The following is a 26,325-nucleotide window of genomic DNA, read 5'->3' as shown; positions in this document are numbered from 1 at the left end:
GTCTATGGCCCTCTGAGTCTGGTGGACGAATAGCGCGAGCTGGGTTTCACATGATCGTCTTTTTCGAAACCCATGCTGATTCCTACAGAGTAGATTTATAGTTTCCAGAAAAGTCATTATACTCGAACAAAATACGTGTTCCAAAATTCTACAACTGATCGACGTTAGAGATATAGGTCTATAGTTCTGCACATCTGTTCGACGTCCCTTCTTGAAAAAGGAGATGAACTGTGCACTTTTCCAATCCTTTGGAACGCTACGCTCTTCTAGAGACGTATGGTACACCGCTGCAAGAAGAGGAAGGCATTATTTGGAAAGCACTCGTTGACAAATTGGTGAGTTTATGCATCATTTAATGACCATAAGCGGAACGAATCTCACTACAATGGCAGCATCGTAGTCCATCCGATTTGGAATGCGTGTACGCACTGCCCTCATCAGCATTGGTTTTACATTTAGCACTCTGACTGTGAAACAGGTTTAGAGGCTAGGGCTGTGCAATACTGTAAATTAAATGGTGAGAGACTCTGTCTTTTCACTCGTTCCCACTTACATTCTAGAAAGTCGCAGTTTCCGTGGATTGTCTCTACCTCTCTCACCTGATCTACTGAGTTTTCATAATTCTTTCTTCTATTAAGAGTTGTCTGAAAAAATGAGACATGTAAAGTAATAAACGTTTCACTTAGAAAGAACTGATTTGTAGAAGACCTTCACGACAAGCAAGTGATTCCCATTTTCCCACATATTAGGATCTGCGCCATTAGTGTGACAGGGCAGCTTCAAGGCTATTCATCTGTGATCCTTATGTAAGTAAACATCACCTGTCCTTTTTAATTTCACCTCCGCTCCTAACTGGTTCAATGGATCCACTGTTCTCATTATGTAAAGAAGTCAGCCACTTGACCTAACCTCCTTATGTAAGCGAACCACTCACTTGAACTGTTAAGTTATGTTTATGCAAGTCCAATTTATGATCAACCGCTTTTAGCCTAATCTTAATTATTGTAATTTATGACGACAAAAATGATTCCAGACATTTCGATGCTACAGTAGATATGCGGAAAAGGTGAGACTTTATCCTATTGACTGAATTTCTACAGTTTAATGACGTAATTGTTGCCCAATAACATTTTCTGCCATCACTCTAACGTTAGGCCGCGTACCATTTTTATTTACAGTTTTGTGTCAGTTTTCAACCAGTATTCCAATTATTCACCTTTGAAGGTCACCATCCATTATCGTAAACATGAGACATTAAATGTTTAACCGTTACCACAGTGCAATACTTAAATTACGCCAGTGTCCTATGGTTTAATGTTTAACAGTTACCAGCACAGTGCATTATTGAAACACACTGAAGTGTTCAGGTTGGCTTGGACTGCATGGTGGGTTTTTTATACTTCACTTCATGCACCTGAGCACTCCCTTTATATAAAATGAATGTTGATTACTGAATAATCGGCTGCCGTTAAGAGTTATTAATCACGGTCCAGATAGTCTCTGCCATGAATCTGTGTGCCTTCTTCCTCCAACTTGGCTCCGACTTCACCTCCTTACAGGCTGCAGATAAAACTGCTGAAAATAACTTCCGGTTCTCATTCATGCCACCACATAAATGAGAAGTGAGATTCAATTCACCTTCTTATAGTATCTACAAAATTATAAATCAATACTTGATAAATGAGGACAGGTACAAATTTGTATACTGCCTCTCTGTACTACATACATACAGATCTGATGTTCATCTTAATAACTAATAATTGCAATACATTTGTTTTGTTTGAAATTTCGCGTTCTTAGATTTCTTGGAGCTCTTTCTTCTCTACTGCATGCTCCATGTGAACTATGTCTGTCACAGCAGGTAGGGTTGTCTGACTGCTACCCACTTCCGTACAGTCACTGGATCGTTAGCACCTACGATTTGAAACACCTCCAAACAGCTGGTTATTCACCACGTATCGACTACTCTCAATCACAAACAACTTTTGTCTGACCTATGTATTTAAGGACTCGATACCCCTCATTCAAGGAAAAGGATGCATCACTGCAACATACATTCCTGACACATACCAAGTTTACATTTCATTGCCATGAACCTCTCCGTGCATTGTGAATAAGTTAAAACAATGGTAAACACTCCAAGACCTCATTATCAGGCTGTCTTAGAGGACTGTGATACTGTAAGGTTACAGTAACCTTGTAAACAGTAGTAGAAAATAAAATAAATCCAAGTAGGCACATTTTTAAGATAGGTTTGTTCATACATACAAGTCATCGCTAAATTACACTATAAACAATTTCCCACGCTGGTGCTGCTAACCCCACCATTGGGGATATCATAGTAAAGACAGAGCTACACACTTTATTTACAACAAGCCAAAAATATCTTCTGTGTTCCACTCTATAAGTGCATGAGATCTCTGCACCGTCAGCATTCTCACTGCTGTGAGGGTTTTGCCTGCTGCATCCACGGCCACGGCCACCTCACACCCTCACCTCTGAGTCGCCCAGAGACGGGAGGTAGCGCGATTTTCTCAATAAGTGAGTGGGGGAACGGCCAAAGGCTTCCGTTGGGCAAGGGCGTAAGTAAGCAGTGGCTGGAAGAGACAGTGGTTTGTTGCAGCTCTCGGTGCTGCAGTCGCCTCAGCCAGGACTCTTAAATGATATTGAAAATTATACATAACACTTAACCGAACTTATTTGAAAACTTGCTTCCACCTTAGCAATCTATATTATGTGGTGTTAAGTATTCGGACACATACTAGAAGACGCTAATGCTACCTGTGTACTGTTCAGATCACATGCTGTACTTAAAAAGAAAAGGGGTTTGCGATACGTAGCAGGTATTTGATTTCGAGCTATTGTAGCAAAATATTCTCTAGGAAACCGGTGACGCTGCAACAGTAACATTTAGACACTGATCGGCATGTTTCATTCACTAAACAACGTCTCTACATACACAGAAATAGGGCGAAATAATATGATCCTCTACTGCAGTGTTTATGTCAAGTGGAAGGGTGAGTCAAATACACTAGTTAATCACCACAACACTTCGAAGACAGAACAAATCTGTACTAAAACGAGATTGCCTACACTACATTTGTTTGCCCTGTTCACGACTGGTGTACAATCATTACCAGAAAGGACTGATGGATGAGATTGGAAAAAAGTACAAAGAAGAATAGGTTTTTACATTATTGAGAAATGGGCGCGTGAAAGCCAGGAAGGACAACCTTTTCCCATTTACCCCCGCTCGTCATTCAGCATACAATATGATGATAGCACCAAACCGTTCTAATGAATAAAAGTGTAATAGAACGCTGGCAGGTCTCTTTGCCTGTTTATATGTAGTGGGTTACATTTATTTACATTCAGCTGCAGTTCCCATTGCCTACACAAGTCGTCAGTTCTCTGCAAGTCTTTCTGCTAATCGCTACAGCCTACTAGTGTTGCGACCCTCCTATAGACAACAGCATTGTTTGTGAACATCCTGCAGCTACTGTACAGTACTGGGTGGGGGTAAGAGTATTATCGATTTTCGTTCCTATTCCAAAAATCGAGGAAAAAATAATTGATTCAAATGGCTCTCAGCACTATGGGACTTAACTTCTGAGGTTATCAGTCCCTTAGAACTTAGAACTACTGAAACCTAATTAACCTAAGGACATCACACACGTCCATTCGCGAGGCAGGATTCGAACCTGTGACCGTAGCGGTTCCAGACTGTAGGGCAAAAAATTATATATATATATATATATATATATATATATATATATATATATATATATATATATATATATATATATGCCCCTGTATGTACTTTTCCATTACATCTTATTCTTATGACTGTTCCACCACATATATGATGGTGGTGGCATAATGGTATCACAGTTTTCGTTCAATGCAGTTTGCTCAAATTTGCGCAATACCGTTTTGTTAGAAATACATTCTCTTTTTCCAAATTTTTCTGTTATAGTTCGAATGAAGTGTACCTGCCTCATGGAGCTTCCAACAATATCCATTGAATCATTTTTACTGAGGGAGCTTCTTCATAGATTAGCTACAATCAATCAAGTGACACGATTGTATCAATAATAGTGTTTTGAAAAGCACTTCATCCATGGATGTATTATAGTTCTGTAAGATGTCTCAGCTGGGGATCTGCTGTTACTTGATGTAGCCAGTCTACTTTAGGTCGCTCCAGATGCTTACTCCTTGGTATTTTATGATGATTATTGTTTACAGCAGTAGTCTAATAAAACAGTACTGGATTTCTTATTCTGTTTAAGCACATGTATTTACAAACATTATTTACGAGTCTACCATAATCGCAGTGCCCTGAGGCTGTCTGATGGCGACGTCATAGCGGTTGGAATATTGCTTCTAATACTGTAATAATACAAGGAAAAGTTACTTACAGTGAAATAGAGATTTGGTAAGTAGCAGGAATGTAGTTGTTTAAATAATGCACTGTAGTGATTATTATGAAACAGTGAACATGGGATACCAGTGTACTTTGTTTAAGTAATGCACGGTGTTAAATGTTAAATACTGAAAGTCTGATATTTATGACAATCTATGTGCATATTTGGATAATGATTTCAAAAGAAGGCATTGGAAATAATGGGTAAAATTGACCCAAAACTGTAAATAAAAATGGATGGTGGACACGCATTGGAGTACTTTTGGAAAACGTTATTGAGCAGCCATGAATCATTAGATTACACTAAAGCAGCTATCAGGATGACACCCCACCATTTTCCACACATCTACTGTAATGTCAAAGTGTCTGATGTTTTTTTTTGATCATAAATTACAGTAATTCTCCTCAGCAATTGACACAAAGATGTAGGGGAGATGAGGCAGACAATTTTTTGTGCATAAATAAGATGAGACTAAAGCTTTTACTCGTAACTTAAAGAGTTCAAGTGAATGAGTTTTCTATATAAGGAGGCTAATACCAGAGACTTGCTTGTTTACAGAAGGGTCATAAATAAGTGAGGTTGAACCTGAATTGTCCCACTATTCGCACCTGCAGTAAGCTATGATCGATTGACCAAGCTGTGTCATACGTGTTAGGTTAACTCTTTGAGCCCCAGCAATATGAAAGAAGTATATTTCAAAAATTTTCACCAAATTAACTTTTATTATCATAGCAACTAAGGAGTAAAAGTTGACAATAACAAAAAGTAAACAACCACTCTCGTTTGTAGGTGGTAGTTTCAATACAGCTTATAATTTTAGTTTTTCACCGAACTAACTTATATTATCTTAGTAAGCAACGAATATAAGAACAAACCGGCAAAAAGCAAACAGTCAATAGTGTTAAGGTGAGAATTTAGATTTGGAACAACTAGCACATACAGTTCTCAACCATCCATCATTATTTGTGATACAGTTGAAAGAAATTTCGCCTTTTTCCTTGACAAATTCTCAAATGTCGGAACTTCCGTGAAATCATAATGTCTAGAACGAATTATAATCCCACATTATAGGCAAAAGTTGGTCTAAATTTTATAAGTTCATGTGACATGTACAAATTGCGCCAGTGCTTTCATCTCGAAACCACCTATAAAAACGTAGCTTACTTTATGCACTTCATGCAGCGAAATAAGAGCCCACACGATGAACATGCGAACGCCGCCAGTACTCGAATTAATTTTTGATAAGCTCATAGCACGGTTTCAAAATGTGTAAGTAACTCAGCTTCTAACCAAGTGCTTCAAGTCTTGAAGGTTCAAATGGCTCTGAACACTATGGGACTTAACTTCTAATGTCATCAGTCCCCTAGAACTACTTAAACCTAACTAACCTAAGGACATCACACACATACATGCCCGAGGCAGGATTCGAACCAGCGACCGTAGCAGTCACGCGGTTCCAGACTGTAGCGCCTAGAACCGCACGGCCACATCGGCCGGCAAGCCTTGAAGGGACCTATTTGCTTCACACTAACGAAAGTAACGTACTCTAATGACTGACGGCACTGTAGCAGCAGTGAAGCTGCAGCATAAACATACCACTAGCAGTTAACAGTCTTGTAACAAGGGTGCGACTGCTCTTATAACTTCCTGAGTTTATAAGGATTACCAGCTGAGTACCTGGCGTGGTCTGGGTATGCATTTATTCCAATCTTCTATTACTCCGTCTCATCCTTTGCTCTCTTCTTGTCTTGTCTTGTCTTTCCTTTCTCCATCTCCTCGTCTGCCCTCCCTCGGTCCCTTTCCCCCTCTCCCTGTCCATAGCTTCCTCCCTGTATTCATACCTTTCTCCACCTTCATCCTGTCTATCCACCATGTACCCCTCTTCTTTCTCTACGTTATCACATTCGTATCAATAAGAGTCTCGTGGTTTGGCTGAAATCTTTCCGGGGGTTTAGAATGAGCTTTTTACCAACGACTTTGACGGCGTACACACATATAAAATGTATATCACATATATTTGACATATTTCAAACGTATCTGTACACGCATTCCACCTATATATCTAGCGAATTTCGCCCCACAGTTTCATTTTCACGCGACTCACTATTCATGGCACCTTATCCCCTGACCTATGTGTCGTACCATGGTGTAGTTTCACAGGTACATACCTTCAGTGATATATGCGAATACCGTCTGCGAAATGTACGTTTAGAGCATATGCACAAATTTAGCTGTACGAACAGCGAAAATGTAGTAAGCTATAGACTTTCTGCCTTTCATCGTTTTGTGAGCGTCGTCAGCGAGAAAAGTTCCGTATTGGTTTGAATTTACGTGTGAAGCTTGTTGCAACTCGGTAAATGCTCTCATTCTCAAATAACTGGATGATAATAGTGGACTGCCGCGTCTTGGACTGCACTGCTTTCTCATACCCACCTGCACCCCTTTGACAAGTACGTGTTTCTTAGCCCACAGGATTCCTTCCAGACAGTGATATGAAGGACTTATTTGAATAGTGATACAAGTCCATTTTTGTAATTGCGTAGGCTTCCGCGGCCAGAGTCAGTCGACATAAAAGTTTTCTGGGTTTGGTACCGCGTCATAATGTAAAAACTACTGCTGCTGGAGAAAAACCAACGTTTCGGCCACGGTTGCAGCGGCCTTCTTCTGGGTCTAATGGTGCGTTCTAGCTATGCAGTGTCCTTTATATTTTGTTGTTAGTGTTCACTGCGCATTCCATTACGTCATAATTTTAAAAAGGTAGTTAGTTTCATTGGTCACTTAAGGAGGAAGGAGAGGGAACTTTATTTTTAATAGGTTATTGCGGTGGAGGGAGAACGTGACCTCTGTTGTCTATTGGCTCTTGTGTTATGTACCATGATTGGTGGCCACCGTCGAATGAGAAGTTTGCTGCTGTTTACCAACTGCAGGACGTCGGCCGCGCGGCGGCAGTTACTCGCCGGTAGTACTCGAGCCTCGTGTTGACAGTGCGGTCTGTTGGGCTCTGATCGCTGGCAGCCAAGATGGGGCAAGCCTGAGTCCATCCTCCCTGTTCATGTTGTTAGGGTGTTTAAGTATTTCGATGGTCACTCTGATTTTGCGTTTCCTCAAATTTGGCTGCTTGGCCAACACATTGGCTTCGCTGAATTTTATTTCTTTTCCGCAGTCTTGGTGATGTTCTGCCACTGCGGATTTGTTGTGTCGCTACGGTCGCAGGTTCGAATCCTGCCTCGGGCATGGATATGTGCGATGTCCTTAGGTTAGTTAGGTTTAATTAGTTGTACGTTCTAGGCGACTGATGACCTGAGAAGTTAAGTCGCATAGTGCTCAGAGTCATTTGAACCATTTGAATTTGTTGTGTTGCCCTAGACGAATATAACGCTCGTGTTCCTGAACGCGCGTTGCTATTGGCCTACCAGTCACCTTGTAAACGCCTGCAGTGTGTAATGCATCCACCTTGTCCTTAGTGGAGCCTAGCACGTTCTGGATCCTTTTTTTTTTGGTCATCAGGCTATGGACTGGTTTGATGCGCCCGCCACGAATTCCTTTCCTGTGCTAACCTCTTCATCTCAGAGTAGCACTTGCAACCTACGTCCTCAATTATTTGCTTGACGTATTCCAATCTCTGTCTTCCTCTACAGTTTTTGCCCTCTACAGCTCCCTCTAGTACCATCTCAGCAGATGTCCTATCATCTTGTCCCTTCTCCATATCAGTGTTTTCCACATATTCCTTTCCTCTCCGATTCTGCGTAGAGCCTCCTCATTCCTTGCCTTATCAGTCCACCTAATTTTCAACATTCGTCTATAGCACCACATCTCAAATGCTTCGATTCTCTTCTGTTCCGGTTTTCCCACAGTCCATGTTTCACTACCATACAATGCTGTACTCCAGACGTACATCCTCAGAAATTTCTTCCTCAAATTAAGGCCGGTGTTTGATATTAGTAGACTTCTCTTGGCCAGAAATGCCTTTTTTTGCCATAGCGAGTCTGCTTTTGATGTCCTCCTTGCTCCGTCCGTCATTGTTTATTTTACTGCCTAGGTAGCAGAATTCCTTAACTTCATTGACTTCGTGACCATCAATCCTGATGTTAAGTTTCTCGCTGTTCTCATTTCTACTACTTCTCATTACCTTCGTCTTTCTCCGATTTACTCTCAAACCATACTGTGTACTCATTAGACTGTTCATTCCGTTCAGCAGATCATTTAATTCTTCTTCACTTTCACTCAGGATAGCAATGTCATCAGCGAATCGTATCATTGATATCCTTTCACCTTGTATTTTAATTCCACTCCTGAACCTTTCTTTTATTTGCATCCTTGCTTCCTCGACGTACAGATTGAAGAGTAGGGGCGAAAGGCTACAGCCTTGTCTTACACCCTTCTTAATACGAGCACTTCGTTCTTGATCGTCCACTCTTATTTTTCCCTCTTGGTTGTTGTACATATTGTATATGACCCGTCTCTCCCTATAGCTTACCCCTACTTTTTTCAGAATCTTGAACAGCTTGCACCATTTTATATTGTCGAACGCTTTTTCCAGGTCGACAAATCCTATGAAAGTGTCTTGATTTTTCTTTAGCCTTGCTTCCATTATTAGCCGTAACGTCAGAATTGCCTCTCTCGTCCCTTTACTTTTCCTAAAGCCAAACTGATCGTCACCAAACGCATTCTCAATTTTCTTTTCCATTTTTCTGTATATTATTGTTGTAAGCAGCTTCGATGCATGAGCTGTTAAGCTGATTGTGCGATAATTCTCGCACTTGTCAGCTCTTTCCGTCTTCGGAATTGTGTGGATGATGCTTTTCCGAAAGTCAGATGGTATATCGCCAGACTCATATATTCTACACACCAACGTGAATAGTCGTTTTGTTGCCACTTCCCCCAATGATTTTAGAAATTCTGATGGAATGTTATCTATCCCCTCTGCCTTATTTGCCCATACGTCCCTCAAAGCTCTTTTAAATTCCGATTCTAATACTGGATCCCCTATCTCTTCTAAATCGACTCCTGTTTCTTCTTCTATCACATCAGACAAATCTTCTCCCTCATAGAGGCTTTCAATGTTTTCTTTCCACCTATCTGCTCTCTCCTCTGAATTTAACAGTGGAATTCCCGTTGCACTCTTAATGTTACCACCGTTGCTTTTAATGTCACCAAAAGTTGTTTTGACTTTCCTGTATGCTGAGTCTGTCCTTCCGACTATCATATCCTTTTCGATGTCTTCAAATTTTTCCTGCAGCCATTTCGTCTTAGCTTTCCGGCACTTCCTATTTATTTCATTCCTCAGCGACTTGTATTTCTGTATTCCCGATTTTCCCGGAACATGTTTGTACTTCCTCCTTTCATCAATCAACTGAAGTATTTCTTCTGTTACCCATGGCTACCTTCTTTGTACCTATGTTTTCCTTCCCAACTTCTGTGATGCCCCTTTTTAGAGATGTCCATTCCTCATCAACTGTACTGCCTACTGCGCTATTCCTTATTGCTATATCTATAGCGTTAGAGAACTTCAAACGTATCTCGTCATTCCTTAGTACTTCCGTATCCCACATCTTTGCGTATTGATTCTTCCTGACTAATGTCTTGAACTTCAGCATACTCTTCATCACTACTATATTGTGATCTGAGTCTACATCTGCTCCTGGGTACGCCTTACAATCCAGTATCTGATTTCGGAATCTCTGTCTGACCATGTGTAATCTAATTGAAATCTTCCCGTATCTCCCGGCCTTTTCCAAGTATACCTCCTCCTCTTGTGATTCTTGAACAGGGTATTCGCTGTTACTAGCTGAAACTTGTTACAGAACTCAATTAGTCTTTCTCCTCTTTCATTCCTAGTCCCAAGCCCATATTGTCCTGTAACCTTTTCTTCTACTCCTTGCCCTACAACTGCATTTCAGTCCAGTCGCCCATGACTATTAGATTTTCGTCCCCCTTTACATACTGCATTACCCTTTCAATATCCTCATACACTTTCTCTATCTGTTCATCTTCAGCTTGCGACGTCAGCATGTATACCTGAACTATCGTTGTCGGTGTTGGTCTGCTGTCGATTCTGATTAGAACAACCCGGTCACTGAACTGTTCACAGTAACACACCCTCTGCCCTACCTTCCTATTCATAACGAATCCTACACCTGTTATACTATTTTATGCTGCTGTTGATATTACCCGATACTCATCTGACCAGAAATCCTTGTCTTCCTTCCACTTCACTTCACTGACCCCTACTATATCTAGATTGAGCCTTTGCATTTCCCTTTTCAGATTTTCTGGTTTCTCTATCACGTTCAAGCTTCTGACATTCCACGCCCCGACTCGTAGAACGTTATCCTTTCGTAGATTATTCAATCTTTTTCTCATGGTAACCTCCCCCTTGGCAGTCCCCTCCCGGAGATCCGAATGGGGGACTATTCCGGAATCTTTTGCCAATGGAGAGATCATCATGACACTTCTTCAATTACAGGCCACATGTCCTGTGGATACACTCTACGTGTGGATCCTACGGCCACAATAGAAGACAGGCCGCACCCCAACGCGGCGAAGGTGTTTGCCTATTGGGTCAGTAACGTTTTTCAGATAAGGCAAGCGCACTGTTGCCCGCAGTTTGTCTATTTCTTGCTTACCTTTCTTGTTGCGAGTAACTGCCGCCGCGCGGCCGACGTCCAGCAGTTGGTAAATAGCAGCAAACTTCTCATTCGTCGGTGACCACCAATCATGGTACATAACATAAGAGCCAATAGACAACAGAGGTCACGTTCTCCCTCCACCGCAAAAACCTATTAAAAATAAAGTTTCCTCTCCTTCTTTCTTATGTGACCAATGAAACTAACTACCTTTTTAAAATTATGACGTAATGGAATGCGCAGTGAACACTAACAACAAAATATAAAGGACACTTCATAGCTAGAACGCACCATTAGACCCAGAAGAAGGCCACTGCAATCGTGGCCGAAACGTTGGTTTTTCTCCAGCAGCAATAGTTTTTACATTATGTCGCGGTACCAAACCCAGAAAACTTTTATGTCGAAGTCCAATTTTTGTTCATCTGAAAATACAGAGTCCTAAATGAGCGTTGAAAAATCTGCATTTGAGTTACCAGAAATATCCAAGCATTTGGCTTCTTGCTAGAGATGAACCTTTCGTTCTGTTTGTTTGGATCATTAATATCAGAGGCATTATAGGGAGAAAAGTGGAGGTAATGGACTTGTACCACTATTGAAATAAGCCCTTCATATGTGTATAAGTGATACGTGTGCCAACTATGATTGAAATCCCGCCACTGGTTTATGAGTAGATATGGAACGTACATGCATACATACGTATATAATGATATAAAAAAATTCGGGGAGTGCCTCCTAATATGGTATCGGACATTCATTTTCCCAGCGAAGCACAGAATCTCGACGTGATATGGATTCAACAATTTGCTGGAAGTCCCCTGCTGAAATAATGAACCCTGCTCCCCCTATAGGCCTCTATGACTGTGAAAGGGTTGCCGGTGCAGGGTTTCGTGACCTCTCGATTGTATCCCTGAAATATTCGGTGGGATTCGTGTTGGGCGGTTTAGGTAGCTAAATCATTCACTCGAACTATATTTTAACTAAAGTTCAGTCTTGATCACAACACTTTATGTCTCTATAACATAGGTGACCCGTTTCGGTTATATTTATATAAACATCTTCAAAGTCAACTCACTTTGTAGCAGCTGAGGAGAGCTCCGCCTACCACCCTCCAAGGAAGCCATGGGTCTGAAGATGGTTATATAAATATAACCGAAACCGGTCACCTATGTTATTGAGACATAAATGTTGTGATCAAGACTGAACTTTAGTTAAAATATAATACTTTATTGATCACTGTTTCCAAAAATGTTTCACTCGAACTGTCCAGAATGTTCTTCAAACAAATCGCGAACAATTGTGATTCGGTGACATGACGCATTGTCATACATAAAATTTAGATCGTTGTTTGGTGTCGAAGTAGCCGGACATAATTACCTCCAGCCAGTGGTCAGTTTAGTTGGACCAGAGCACCCAGTCCATTCCACGCAAACTCCGCCCACACGATTATGGAGCCACTACCAGCTTGCACAGAGCGCTGTTGACAGATTGGTTCCATGGCTTCGTGGCATCTGCGCCACGCTCGAACCGTACCATCAGCCTTTACCAACTGGAACCGGTTCACCAGTAGTCTAGGGTCCAACCGATATGGTCCCGAGCCCAAGATCGGCATTGCAGATGATGTGTTTTATGACTCGTGTCGGTCGTCTCCGCCACAGCAGATTGACGTTGAATTTCGCCGCACTGTCCTAATGGATACGTTTGTCGTACGTCCCACATTGATTTGCCCGGTTATTTTACGAAGTGTTTCTTGTCTGTTAGCACTGACAACTCTAACGCAAACGCCGCTGCTCTCAATAGTTAAGTGAAGGCCATCGGGCACTGCGCTGTCCGTAGTGAGAGGTAACGTGTGAAATGTGGTATTGTCGACACACTCTTGACATTGTGGATATCGGAGTGTTGAATTCCCTAACGATTTTCGAAATGAGATATCCAATGCGTCTAGCACGAACTAACATTCCGCGCTCAGAGTCTGTTACACTACTGGTCATTAAAATTGCTACACCAAGAAGAAAGGCAGACGATAAACTGGTATTTATTGGACACATATATCATACTAGAACTGACGTGTGATTACATTTTCACGCGACTTGGGTGCATAGATCCAAAGAAATCAGTACCCAGTACAACCACCTCTCGCCGTAATAACGGCCTTCATACGCCTGGGCATTGAGTCAAACAGAGCTTGGATGGTGTGTACAGGTACAGCTGCCCATGCAACTTCAACACGATACCACAGTTGATCAAGAGTAGTGACTGGCGTATTGTGACGAGCCAGTTGCTCGGCCGCCATTGACGAGACGTTTTCAATTGGTGAGAGATCTGGAGAACGTGGTGGGCAGGGCAGCAGTCGAACATTTTCTGTATCCAGAAAGGGCCGTACAGGACCAGCAACATGCGGTCGTGCATTATCCTGCTGAAACGTAGGGTTTCACAGGGATCGAATGAAGGGTAGAGCCACGGGTCGTAACACATCTGAAATGTAACGTCCACTGTTCAAAGTGCCGTCAATACGAACAAGAGGTGACCGAGACGTGTAACCACCGTCACCCCACACCATCACGCCTGGTGATACGCCAGTATGGCGATGACGAATACACGCTTCCAATGTGCGATCACGGCGATGTCGCCAAACACGGATGCGTCCGTCATGATGCTGTAAACAGTAACTGGATTCATCTGAAAAAAATGACGTTTTGCCATTTGTGCACCCAGGTTCGTCGTTGAGAACACCGTCGCAGGCGCTCCTGTCTGTGATGCAGCGTCAACGGTAACCGCAGCCATGGTCTCCGAGCTGATAGTCCATGCTGCTGCAAACGTCGTCGAACTGTTCGTGCAGATGGTTGTTGTCTTGAAAGCGTCCCCATCTGCTGACTCAGAGATCGAGACGTGGCTGCACGATCCGTTACAGTCATGAGGATAAGGTGCCTGTCATCTGGACTGCTAGTGATACGAGGCCGTTGGGATCCAGCACGGCGTTCCGTATTACCCTCCTGAACCCACCGACTCCATATTCTGCTAACAGTCATTGGATCTCGACCAACGCGAGCAGCCATGTCGCGATACAATAAACCGCAATCGCGATAGGTTACAATCCGACCGTTATCAAAGTCGGAAACGTGATGGTACGCATTTCTCCTCCTTACACGAGGCATTGCAACAACGTTTCAGCAGGCAACGCCGGTCAACTGCTGTTTGTGTATGAGAAATCGGTTGGAAACTTGCATCATGTCAGCAAGTAGTAGGTGGCAGCCTTGTGTGAATGGTCTGAATAGCTAATCATTTCCATATGAGACCATCTTCTTCCTGTCGGTTAAATTCCGCGTCTGTAGCACGTCGTCTTGGTGGTGTAGCAATTTCAATGACCAGTAGTGTAATTCCCGGCGTGTGGCCATAATCAAGTCGAACATTAGTCACCTGAGTGCAAACGGCAGCTGCGCTAAGGCGTTGCCCTTTGTCAGTTGTTTACGCCATCCTACCGCCATCTGTGAATGTGCATGCCGCTATTCCATTACTGTTCTCACACCAGTGGGTGAACGTACATCTATTTTTATAATATGTACGGGGTTGCTTGTTTCATTGTCCTCTACTCGCCCCTTCCGCTTCTAGTCTGACACCCTGTATTTCTGAGACGCACCCTACCGACTCAAAGGAAGGCCTCGGCGCTTGTTCGTGATGTCACGTCAGCTAGGCACGGCCAACGCCAGGTCTGTTGCAGGCACAGTCATAATGGTGGTGTCTCCCTCTCTGACACAGGAAAATGTGAAACTATTGGCGGTAGTTGACCAACACACATTGTTCTGAGAGATTTCTGCAATCAATTAATTGTGCAATTCATTACACTTCTAAACAGATAATGTACTGGTGAACTTAAATTTCCACCTGTTTTAAGGATTGACATACAAAAACAACTTCATGGTCCAGCAGCAACAGAATTCGTGCTTCCTTACCTTATGTGTGAATCAGAGGAAGTTACGTTTGTACTCGGTTGCTTTTACGAGAAACTGTGAACATATTGGTGCTCTTCTTCAGGTATCTTGGTTGACTATGGGGTGAGGAGCACTGAATGTTAATGAAATATCTTGCGATTTTACACGTTTGGGGAAGGTGAGCGGGACAGAAGAAGAGGCAAAAGAGAGATACTTGTTTTATCAAATAAATTTTTTTTATCTTATAAAGTTTATCCTTTCAGTTACAAGAGGGGAATATTTATCTTTTCTAATGTGCATGTTTAAAAAAGTTTAATCTCAGCAGTATTTTCGATATATGAAGCTATTTTGTTTCCTGTTTAGAATTCCTTTCGTTGAAAAATGGCTCTGAGCACTATGGGACTTAAAATTTGTGGTCATCAGTCCCCTACAACTTAGAACTACTTAAACGTAACTAACCTAAGGACATCACACACATCCATGTCCGAGGCAGGATTCGAACCTGCGACCGTAGCAGTCGCGCGGTTCCGGACTGAGCGCCTAGAACCGCTTGACCACCGCGGCCGGCTTTGGTTGAAAACGACAGAAATCTAATGACTGGCAACAGTTGGACATTTACACATGTAAATTAATTCGCATTTCCAGTGATGATGTCAAACGAAAAGAAGTAAATAAATAAAAGAAACGATTTCATTGTAGGGGGGTTGGGGTAAGTTTCGATAACAAAATGGATCAAGTAAATATAGTTATTTGAATGTAAAATTTCCGAAGCTTACAATGGGGCAAAGCATCTTCTCATACTTATCTACGTTTGTTCTACATCTACATCTATACTCCGCTAGCCACCAAGCTGTGTGTGGCGGAGGGCACAATTCGCGCCTTGGACATATCCCCCTCCCACTATTCCACTCACGGATCGCGCGAGGGAAAAACGACTGTCTGAACGCCTCAGTACGAGCTCTAATTTCATCTACATCTACGTTTATACTCCGCAAGCCACCCAACGGTGTGTGGCGGAGGGCACTTTACGTGCCACTGTCATTACCTCCCTTTTCTGTTCCAGTCGCGTATGGTTCGCGGGAATAACGACTGTCTGGAAGCCTCCGTGCGCGCTCGAATATCTCTAATTTTACATTCGTGATCTCCTCGGGAGGTATAAGTAGGGGGAAGCAATATATTCCGTTCCTCATCCAGAAACGCACTCTCTCGAAACCTGGACAGCACGCTACACCGCGATGCAGAGCGCCTCTCTGGCAGAGTCTGCCACTTGAGTTTGCTAAACATCTCCTATCACGGTTACCAAATAACCCTGTGACGAAACGCGCCGCTCTTCTTTGGATCTTCTCTATCTCCTCTGTCAACCCGACCTGGTACGGATCCCACACTGATGAGCAATACTCAAATATAGGTCGAACGAGTGTTTTGTAAGACACCTCCTTTGTTGATGGACTACATTTTCTAAGGACTCTCCCAATGAATCTCAACCTGGTACCCGCCTTACCAACAATTAATTTTATATGATCATTCCACTTCAAATCGTTCCGCACGCATACTCCCAGATATTTTACAGAAGTAACTGCTACCAGTGTTTCTTCCGCTATCATATAATCATACAATAAAGGATCTTTCTTTCTATGTATTCGCAATACATTACATTTGTCTATGTTAAGGGTCAGTTGGCACTCCCTGCACCAAGTGCCTATCCGCTGCAGATCCTCCTGCATTTCGCTACAATTTCCTAACGCTGCAACTTCTCTGTATACTACAGCATCATCCGCGAAAAGCCGCATGGAACTTCTGACACTATGTACTAGGTCATTTATATATATTGTGAAAAGCAATGGTCCCATAACACTACCCTGTGGCACGCCAGAGGTTACTTTAACGTTTGTAGACGTCTCTCCATTGATAACAATATGCTGTGTTCTGTTTGCTAAAAACTCTTCAATCCAGCAACAGAGCTGGTCTGATATTCCATAGGCTCTTACTCTGTTTATCAGGCGACAGTGCGGAACTGTATCGAACGCCTTCCGGAAGTCAAGGAAAATAGCATCTACCTGGGAGCCTGTATCTAATATTTTCTGTATCTCATGAACAAATAAAGCGAGTTGGGTCTCACACGATCGCTGTTTCCGGAATCCATGTTGATTCCTACAGAGTAGATTCTGGGTTTCCAAAAACAACATGATACGCGAGCAAAAAACATGTTGTAAAATTCTACAACAGATCGACGTCAGAGATATAGGTCTATAGTTTTGCGCATCTGTTCGGCGACGCTTCTTGAAGACTGGGACTATCTGGGCTCTTTTCCAATCATTTGGAACCTTCCGTTCCTCTAGAGCAGGGCCGGCCAGAAATTCTGCACGCGTGCTGTGCTCTTGCACATGTGCAACTTCCGGGTCACAGCGTGCACGCCGCAGCCGTCAGCGTTCATGTAGTGCATGTTTCTACGCACAGATGTCGCTCCTCTGTTACACAAAGTGCGTTATCGACACCTCGTATGTATATCACAACCTGGGCTGTATCTGTAAGATCTGTTGCTTCATCGAGCGCAACAGAGAAAGCAACAAAGTATTTTGCCTTATTTATTAGCTGCCTGTGCAGATCGCCGGCCATAGCACTGATACGTCTTGTCACTGTTTGTTTGGATAGACTGATTTCTTGAAACCTGCTAACGTTCGTGGGACACCCAAGTTCTGCAGCATCAATCAGACACCGTTTCACAAACTCCCCTTCGGAAAAGGATTTCCCAGATTGTGCAATTCTTAATGCGATTTTAAAACTTGCTCGCAGTGAAGATTTAGTGTGGTTGTCATTCTGGAAAATTGTAAACAGTACATTGTACAGCGTACAGTAAAACAGACATAAATGTAACACAAGAAACTAAGAATTCAAGAAGTGTCAGTTACTTTGACGTACAGTAAAATCGAGTTGATGTGTCTCACCCATTTTCTGAAGGACATTTAATTTTGCTTGCCGTTCTTCACTGTTGAGTACACTGCACTCGTCTTTGTGATACGTATTGTAATGTCTTTCAATTGAAAACTTACGCTGGCCGCCTATTATTCGGCGGCACAGCAAACACTGTGAGTTTTCACCGACGGCTACGAAAAAAGAATTGCAGTTCCCAGTATTTTTTAAACGACTGAGAACATAGATCTCCCGTCCTTTGCTTTTTCACAGTACTTGCCATTTCTCAGTACTTCTCTGTTAAGGTTACGGTTACCAGGGGTAAACGAGACTGGGTATGTTGCGTTCTTGCTTGTACCACATTAACAGGGAAGTGGAGCCGCCGCCGTTCATTTAGGACACATGTCTAATAACAGATGTCGCTGTCGCTCGCTGTCGCACACGTGCGCACATGTGCAGCACTTCCGCACGTCTGCACACTGTGCAGCGTTTGGCCGGCCCTGCTCTAGAGACTTGCGGTACACGGCTGTTAGAAGGGGGGGGCAAGTTCTTTCGCGTCAGGTCCAGTGGACTTGCCTCTGTTGAGTGATTCCAGTTGCTTTTCTATTCCTTGGACACTTATTTTGATGTCAGCCATTTTCGACAGGATTCAGTAATACAGAACTATGATCTTCATTTGTAGCTTTACGATAGTACGAAAATATTTCATGTAAATAAAACTGCAGAATCCAAAACTATACCAAACATTTGGTCCAAAAATGAGAGATTTATAGTGACTAGCACGCCCAGGCGTTTCTGCCTGCAACAGACCTGACGTTGGCCGTGCCTGGCTGACGTGACGTCACCAACAAGCCCCGAGGCCTTCCTTTGAGTCGATGTCGACTCCACGCGCCCGACAGTCTGACAGACTGCGAGCACGCTGTCGGCCGGCTGTTGCAGTGAGCGGCCAGGCGCTGCCCGGGGAGCTGCTGGCGGTGCTGGGCGCCAGCGGCGCCGGCAAGACCTCGCTGCTGCAGGCGCTCACCTTCCGCGCCGCCCTCCACTCGGGGGAGCGCCTGCTCAACGGCCGGCCCGCCGACGCCGCCCACCTCGCCGCCCACGCCGCCTACGTCGCCCAGCAGAACTACTTCGTGGGCGCCCTCACCGTCCGCGAACACCTCATCTTCCACGTGAGTCGCAGCCCACCCCTCACATGTCTACGTCTACATTGATGGAAAAAAAATCGCAACACCAAAAAATAATTAATGCAGAGGAGTGAAGTTTCGTGAATACATTTGCCCAGGTAATATATTTAAGTGATTAACGTTGCAGTAACACAGGTTAAAGTAAGTGCGAGATAAGCCACTGCAAATGTAAAATGCTGGTATATTAATAACCGGTGTAACCGGCAGAACGTCGAATGCAAGCATCCTGTACGATGGAGTTTGTGTAGGTTCTTTAAATGGCCTACACATACAAATAAATATTCGCGCCGTCTCCGTACGTCAAAGATATTGTAGGGCTGTATCATTATATCTGGTTTGTGATGTATTGCTCTTTATCCATGAGTACTGTTACATTTCCCTTGTCTGCTCTTGTTATTAATATGTTATTGTTTGTTAACTTTTGTTTTAACCTTTTCATAGTGGCTGCTTCTGTTTGGTTGTTCTCATTGTGTGTCTGCTGTGTTTGTTTCATTATGCCTTTTATTTCGTCTTTTACTAGTTCTCTTGTCAGTCCTATGTTTATTTCACAATTATTTTGTTCACACAAACCAAGGAATACATAAACACCAATGCCATACAAAAACTGAAGTCAGATCCAACTACACGATTCCAGGCAAACGTGAAACGAACATTGAAAAACATTGAACACACACTCACAGACAAACTGAAATACTACAGAACACAGAAAAACCCACAAGTACCAACACTCTGCAGTCAACCGAAAGTACATAAAGACGGAATGCCAATGAGAGCTGTTATCAACTTCAAGAAAGCCCCAACATACCACATAACCAAACACCTCCAAAAGTTACTTACAAAACACTATAAAGTAAAAAACAACGGAACAGTGATAAAAACAGGAAACCTAACAGAAAAGATACAGAACATACAGGTACCACACACAGCATCACTGATTTCATTCGATATAGAAAATATGTATACCTCCATCCCTATCACAGAAACAATAGAAATCATACAACAAAATCTCTCATCCCACAGCAACCTCACCACAGATGCAATAAAAGAAATAACAGATATGCGCAGACTGACAACTGAACAAAACTACTTTCAGTTTGAGAATGAATATTATCTACAAGGTGATGGACTGCCTGTGGGATCCCCAATATCAGGAACACTAGCAAACATTCTCACCAGTCACCTAGAAAATCAGATATTTGAAATGATAACCACTAATGAAAGTTTCAAAATCATATCTTGGTACAGATACGTGGATGACATTATTTTTCTGGTAGATGAGCCAAGTGAAAAAATAGATGAACTCCTTTCAAAAATAAGCAAAGCTCACCAGAACATAAAATTCACACTTGAAAAAGAAAAAGAAAATCAAATAAATTTTCTTGACGTTACAATAAATAAAGAAAATGGCAAACATACATTTAACATCTGTGGCTGACACAATAATACATTCCACATCCAACCATCCCCACAGCCAGAAACTTGCAGCACTAAGACACATGTTACATAGATTAAGCAGAATCCCACTCAGCAAGAGAAACTATGAACAAGAAATAAGTATAATCATACAAATAGCTAGGAACAACGCGTATGACACACATGTGGTACACAGCCTCAATCAAAAAATAAAAGCACGAACACAAAACAAACACAACATTTCCAGAATACAAGAGAACTCACAAGCTGAAAACTTACAAACACACTCAACAAACACACACAATAACAACACCACACAGAAAAGAACCAGATGGTACACCATGACCTACACACATAAACTGACACACAGAGTTGCAAACATCCTAAAGAGACAGGGCTTCAAAATAACCTACAAGCCTGGGCAAACCCTCCAATCGTCCGCCCTCGTGGTCTCGCGGTAGCGTTCTCGCTTCCCGAGCACAGGGTCCCAATCACACCTAAGCCAGCCAGCTACCAAGAGGAACAAATTCCAACAATCAGGAATATATAAACTTGAATGTCAAAGTTGTGATGCAGTGTACATAGGCATGACATGGAGGAATTTTGAAACACGATACAAAGAACATATCAGATGTTGAAACAAACCATTCCACATTTGCAGAGCATTTAAAACACCATAACCATCATCCTACAAACATGGAACAAGAAATGAAAATAATGAGAATAAGCAGCCATGACAAACATCTTATACAAACGTAAGAAAATTTCCACATCCAGAAAGCCATAGCAGAAAACAAACACACATCAGCACAGGCTCCCTACTACACTTAACAAAGGAAATGATAACATAAAACAAAAAAACTTCCCCTTTCACCATCTGGACACGCACACACACACACACACACACACACACACACACACACACACACACACACACACACACACACACACAGCCCACAAAAAAAAAAAAAATTACCACACCAAAATACAAAAATATATACACACACACATACACACACAGTACAAAAAATTATATCACACACACACACACACACACACACACACACACACACACACACGCACGCAAATGCATACACTAACAGATCACAGATACTTCAATAACTACACTCGCAGGTTTGGCAATAACATTCGATCTTTCGCAAAAACGTTTGACAGTCGGCAACAGAAACCAAAACACTGAATTGAAACAAGCGTTCAGTTCATAGTGTTGTGAAATCTGGAAAAAAAAACCGCATATTGTCGTGCATAAGAAGCAGAACAACACCAATAATGCAACAGGAGCGTAATATCTAAGAAATTGTCCACGCAACTTGTAAGTACAGTTCAAAACATTACTACTTAATAGGAAATACCAACCACCAAAACTGTTTATAACCTATAGGCACAGTGACAAAAATGTAAATTAAATAGCAAACATATGTACATATTCCAGGCTACTGATGATACCTTGCAGAAAATAAAGGCGAAACGCGTATGGCACTAAAATTGTGTTTTATTCAGTTGCTGTTAGACGGTCTATAAGTAAAAATTATCAATATACCGTAATATTACACGCAACTGAGGAAGACAGGACTACAAAAGTTGAAGATGTCAATACGAGATTAACATTTATTTAATGTATGCCATCGCGCGTTTCTGGGAAATTTGTTATGCAGCTTCCCGGTAAGTGATGTATACACCTCTCTCCCCAACCAGTATAAGTTCCATGACGTTGCACTTGAACGGTCAATACAGGGACGGTTGACGCTGTTTGTGAATGACGCTCGAGTTGTCAGATGACGTCCCATATGTGCTCGACTGGAGACAGATCTGGTGATACAGCAGACCAAGACAACAAGTCGACACTCTGCACAGCATGTTGGGCTGCAACAGCGGTATGTGGGCGAGCGTTATCCTGTTGAAAACCATCTCCTCAAATGCTGTTCATGAATTCCAGCACAACAATTCGAATCGCCAGTTGGACGTGCAAATTTGCCGTTAGGATGAGTGGAATAACCATGAGAGTGCTCCTGCTGTCATACGAAATTGCACCCCAGACCGTAAATCCAGGTGTAGGTCCGGAGTGTCTAGCATGCTGACACGTTGGTTGCAGGATCTCAACTGGCCTCCTTGTAACCAACACAAGGCCGTAACTGGCACCGAGGCAGATCCAGCTTTCATTAGAAAACACAACAGACTTCCACCCTGCTCTCCAATGGGCTCTTGCTTGACACCACTGAAGTCACAAATGGCGCTGGATTGAGGTCAGTGTGATACACGCCACAGGGCGTCTGTCACGTAGCTGTTCTTGAAGTAACCGATTTGTAACATTAATTTTAATTTTAATAATTAACAGCCTCAGTTGCACAGTTTACCTAGAATATACCTAGGTTTTAGTCGGGATAACCCAGCCCTCTTCAGAATAACAGTAACTACCGCTTGTCCATAGTGGACATCGTCAAGCTAAAACTACAAATCCATAAATTATCGTCAGACTGTAAAACTTATCTGGAACTGAAACTTCCTGGCAGATTAAAACTGTATGGCGGACCGAGACTCGAACTCAGGACCTTTGCCTTTCGCGGGCAAGTGCTCTACCGACATTTTTTTTTACGATTGCTGACCACTTTTTTTCTACCAACTTTTTTCTTTTTTCTTTTTTTTCTTTTTTCTTTTTATTTTTTCTACCAACGTTTTAGTCTTTTTTTCTTTTTTTAAGTTGCAGGTAAGGAGAAAACAAATAAAAACCTCTTGTGTATGAAAATAAAAGACATTCTTCATAAAATAACACAATATCCTTTGAAAACGTAAAACATAAAAGGTAGCTGTATTTCCGCAACGGCCATCTTTTTTTATTTATTTATTTTTTTTACATGTGTAAGGAAAAAAAACTTAGAAGAGGAGGAGAAAAGAGAAGTGAAATAAAATAGGAATACTTTCCGCGCCATGCTCCACTTTGGCGCGCCATCAGAACAAAATGCATTCTATCATTGACCGTTAAAGGGGAACGTGGGATCGTCCAGTCTTGGCTGGCACAGTTCGTTGAGATTCCAGCTTTGAGGCGGGTTGGTGAAAATACCCTGTAAATAATTGGCGAAAGTGGCCCGATAGTGTCGATGTCGGCGAAGGGTGTGGTGATGTACTTGGAGGCGTGTCCAAAAGTCCGCCGGATCGACGATGTCGTCCCGGAAGAGGTAGTTGACAGCCATGCCACTGATCCATGTGATGGCGTGCCACTTAGCCGATGGAAAGTAGGTCCAGTCGGGATATATCATCATGGTAGGAGAAAAGTGATGTGGTGGTACTCGGAGGTAGAAAGCCACAATCTTCTGTGCGAGGGTCCAGACAGCTGCTGCTGGCCCACACTCAAAACGATGTCAATCTGTATCTTCGACATTGCACTTGAGGCACAGGTGTGAGTCCACCAGTGCGATGCGATGCAGTTTCTGTCTTGTAGTATACTTGCCGTTGACGAGAAGGTATCACACAGAGGTGGTGTCAGTGGTGTGATATGGTTGGTGGATCGCTTTCCAAACTATAGGCCATGAAACCTGGGGGTGACGTGTTTCGACGGGCTTGTGGGGTGGAGACTTTCGGAGAAGGCAATAGATGTCGCTGGTGGTCGTCTTCCTGGTCCTGGGGAGCTCGGTGCATATGTAGCTGTACTCCAAAAAGAAACGGCCGATATGTGACATCGGAGGTGGGATGTGTGCCAGAGACGTCGGTGGGCGTCTCGAAACAGGTGCGAGCTCGGTGGTCAACATTCCAGTAAAACTAGCATTTTGGCTTTTCCATAACCGGAGCATAGTATTGGTGTAAAGTGCCGTAGTCCTGGCTCTCACATTAACCATATCGAGGCCACATCCCGCTTCGGTAAGGTGAGAGCTTCATACAGGACTTTGAAGATGTGTCCAGAACAAATAAAATAGCCGAAAGCCGCCTGTAATCTGGCCGCCATTGTCGCAGTGATGGGCAGAATCTGCGCTATATGGGATATCCGGGCTGCCAGATGGGTATTGACGAAGGTGACTCTCTGGCACATATTCAGCGGGCGTAGTATGTGATTTTGTATGTTGGCCCGGATGCGTTGCAGTAGCGCCCGAAAATTGATCGCCGAGGTGCGGCGAATGTCTCGCGTGTACACCAATCCGAGACAACGAAGAGTGTCCACCAGTTGAAATGGGACTACGCTGTCTGCGGGAAGGCCGTGGCCGATCTTCATGGAGCATGATATTGCCATGTTCATAGCGCTCCCTGTCCCTGCTCTGTATCGGGTAATACACTGCATCGCAGCTTGTACGTCGGCCGCTGAACGTACGACGAGGGCCAAGTCGTCCGCGTAAGCTCGGCAGCGGAACATATGATCCCGGAGTGGAATACCTGTCAAACGTCGCCGTAATCCGCAAATGAGTGGTTCCATCGCAATTGCATAAAGCACCGTCGACAAAGAGCAACCCTGCCGTACTGAGCGTTCATTTCGTATAGGTTCTGTAAGTCTGCCATTGACGAGAAGTCTGGACGTTGCTCCACGAAGGAGCCGCATAATCACTTGCGTGAACGTCGGGGGAATTGCCATTCGATCCATCACTGCGTTGAGGAATGCATGATTGACGCGGTCAAACGCTTGTTTGAAGTCGATGGAGATTAAAGCGCCTGGCAGTCGCGAGTGTGTTGCCACAGCGATCACATCTCGGTATTCACTGAGGGCTGCCTATATATTACGATCGCCGCCTAAGGATGTTTGTTCGTGGGAAACAATGTCTCGTAAGACATGTTTGAGTCGCACTGCTAGAAGGCGTGTGAAAATCTTGAAGTCGGAAATGAGTAACGTGATTGGCCGATAACTGTCGTGTTCCTCCTGAGGGTTTCGGGACTGGTACAAGTAAACCTTCCATGAACATTGGTGGCGGGTTCGCCCCGCCGGACAAAAGTTCCCAGTACATAAACCTTCCGGGCCGGGAGATCGATTCAGAGACCCTTTGGCCACAGCGCCTTGGACGTCGTCGGTGGTCACTTCAGAAGTCAGGAGGGCTGCAGCTGCTGCGTTTAGAGTACCAAGTGTCTCCTGGGCAACCTCAGCAATGGCCTCTGCACCGGCAGGTACGTCCGCCCCGGCAGCTGAGTGGTCAGCGTGACAGACTGTCAATCCTAAGGGCCGGTTAGATTCCCGCCTGGGTCGGAGATTTTCTCCGCTCAGGGACTGGGTGTTGTGTTGTCCTAATCATCATCATTTCATCCCCATCGACGCGCAGGTCGCCGAAGTGGCGTCAAATCGAAAGACCTGCACCTGGCGAACGGTCTACCCGACGGGAGGCCCTAGCCACACGGCATTTCCATTTTTTTACCGGCAGGTACTTCTTGATAGAAAAGTCTATAGTGCGTTGTGAATGCATCCGCAATGGTAGCTTGCGATGTCAGCCGTCGTCCATCAGGTAGGTCTAAAGTTGACATTAAAGCCTGTCTGCGTCGACGAACATGTTGAACAATATGATGCATAGAAGGTTCTTCACCGTCAAACCTATCTTGGCTGCGTGCTCGTACAATGGCTCCCTCTAGACGGCGTCTGGTCAAGGTTAAAATCTTTGCCTTGATGCGTTGAGCTTCTTTTAGACGATCCGGGGATGGAGGATGATCCATGAGTTCACGAAGAGCGCTATAGTAGAAATCAGTTGTGTGGTGATTTCACCTGGCTTTGGCTCTACCATAGTGTGTCAATGTGCGTCGGATGGCCGGTTTGGCGCACAGCAACCACCACTGCAATCTGGTGTCGTAACGCATAATGCGTTGAACACAGGTGTGCCACGTGTCGGTGACCTGTTGTCGACATTCAGGGTCCCGCAGT

The 26,325-nt window shown here is 43.5% G+C and overlaps 1 protein-coding gene across 2 annotated transcripts in view; it reads left to right on the top strand.

Moving 5' to 3' along the window:
* Window positions 1-26,325, top strand: part of LOC126412485 (protein white-like) — a 279,379-nt gene that overhangs the window by 59,464 nt on the left and 193,590 nt on the right. For both annotated transcript variants that reach the window (XM_050082106.1, XM_050082105.1), the window contains exon 3: window positions 18,826-19,055. In XM_050082106.1, the coding sequence (XP_049938063.1) occupies window positions 18,826-19,055 (230 nt within the window). The remainder of the gene's footprint in view (window positions 1-18,825; window positions 19,056-26,325) is intronic.

This window comes from Schistocerca serialis, chromosome 7 (assembly GCF_023864345.2).
Source record: "Schistocerca serialis cubense isolate TAMUIC-IGC-003099 chromosome 7, iqSchSeri2.2, whole genome shotgun sequence".
NCBI lineage: Eukaryota > Metazoa > Arthropoda > Insecta > Orthoptera > Acrididae > Schistocerca > Schistocerca serialis.
Note: the sequence above shows the minus strand (reverse complement) of the source record. Positions and strands in the feature narration are given on the sequence as shown.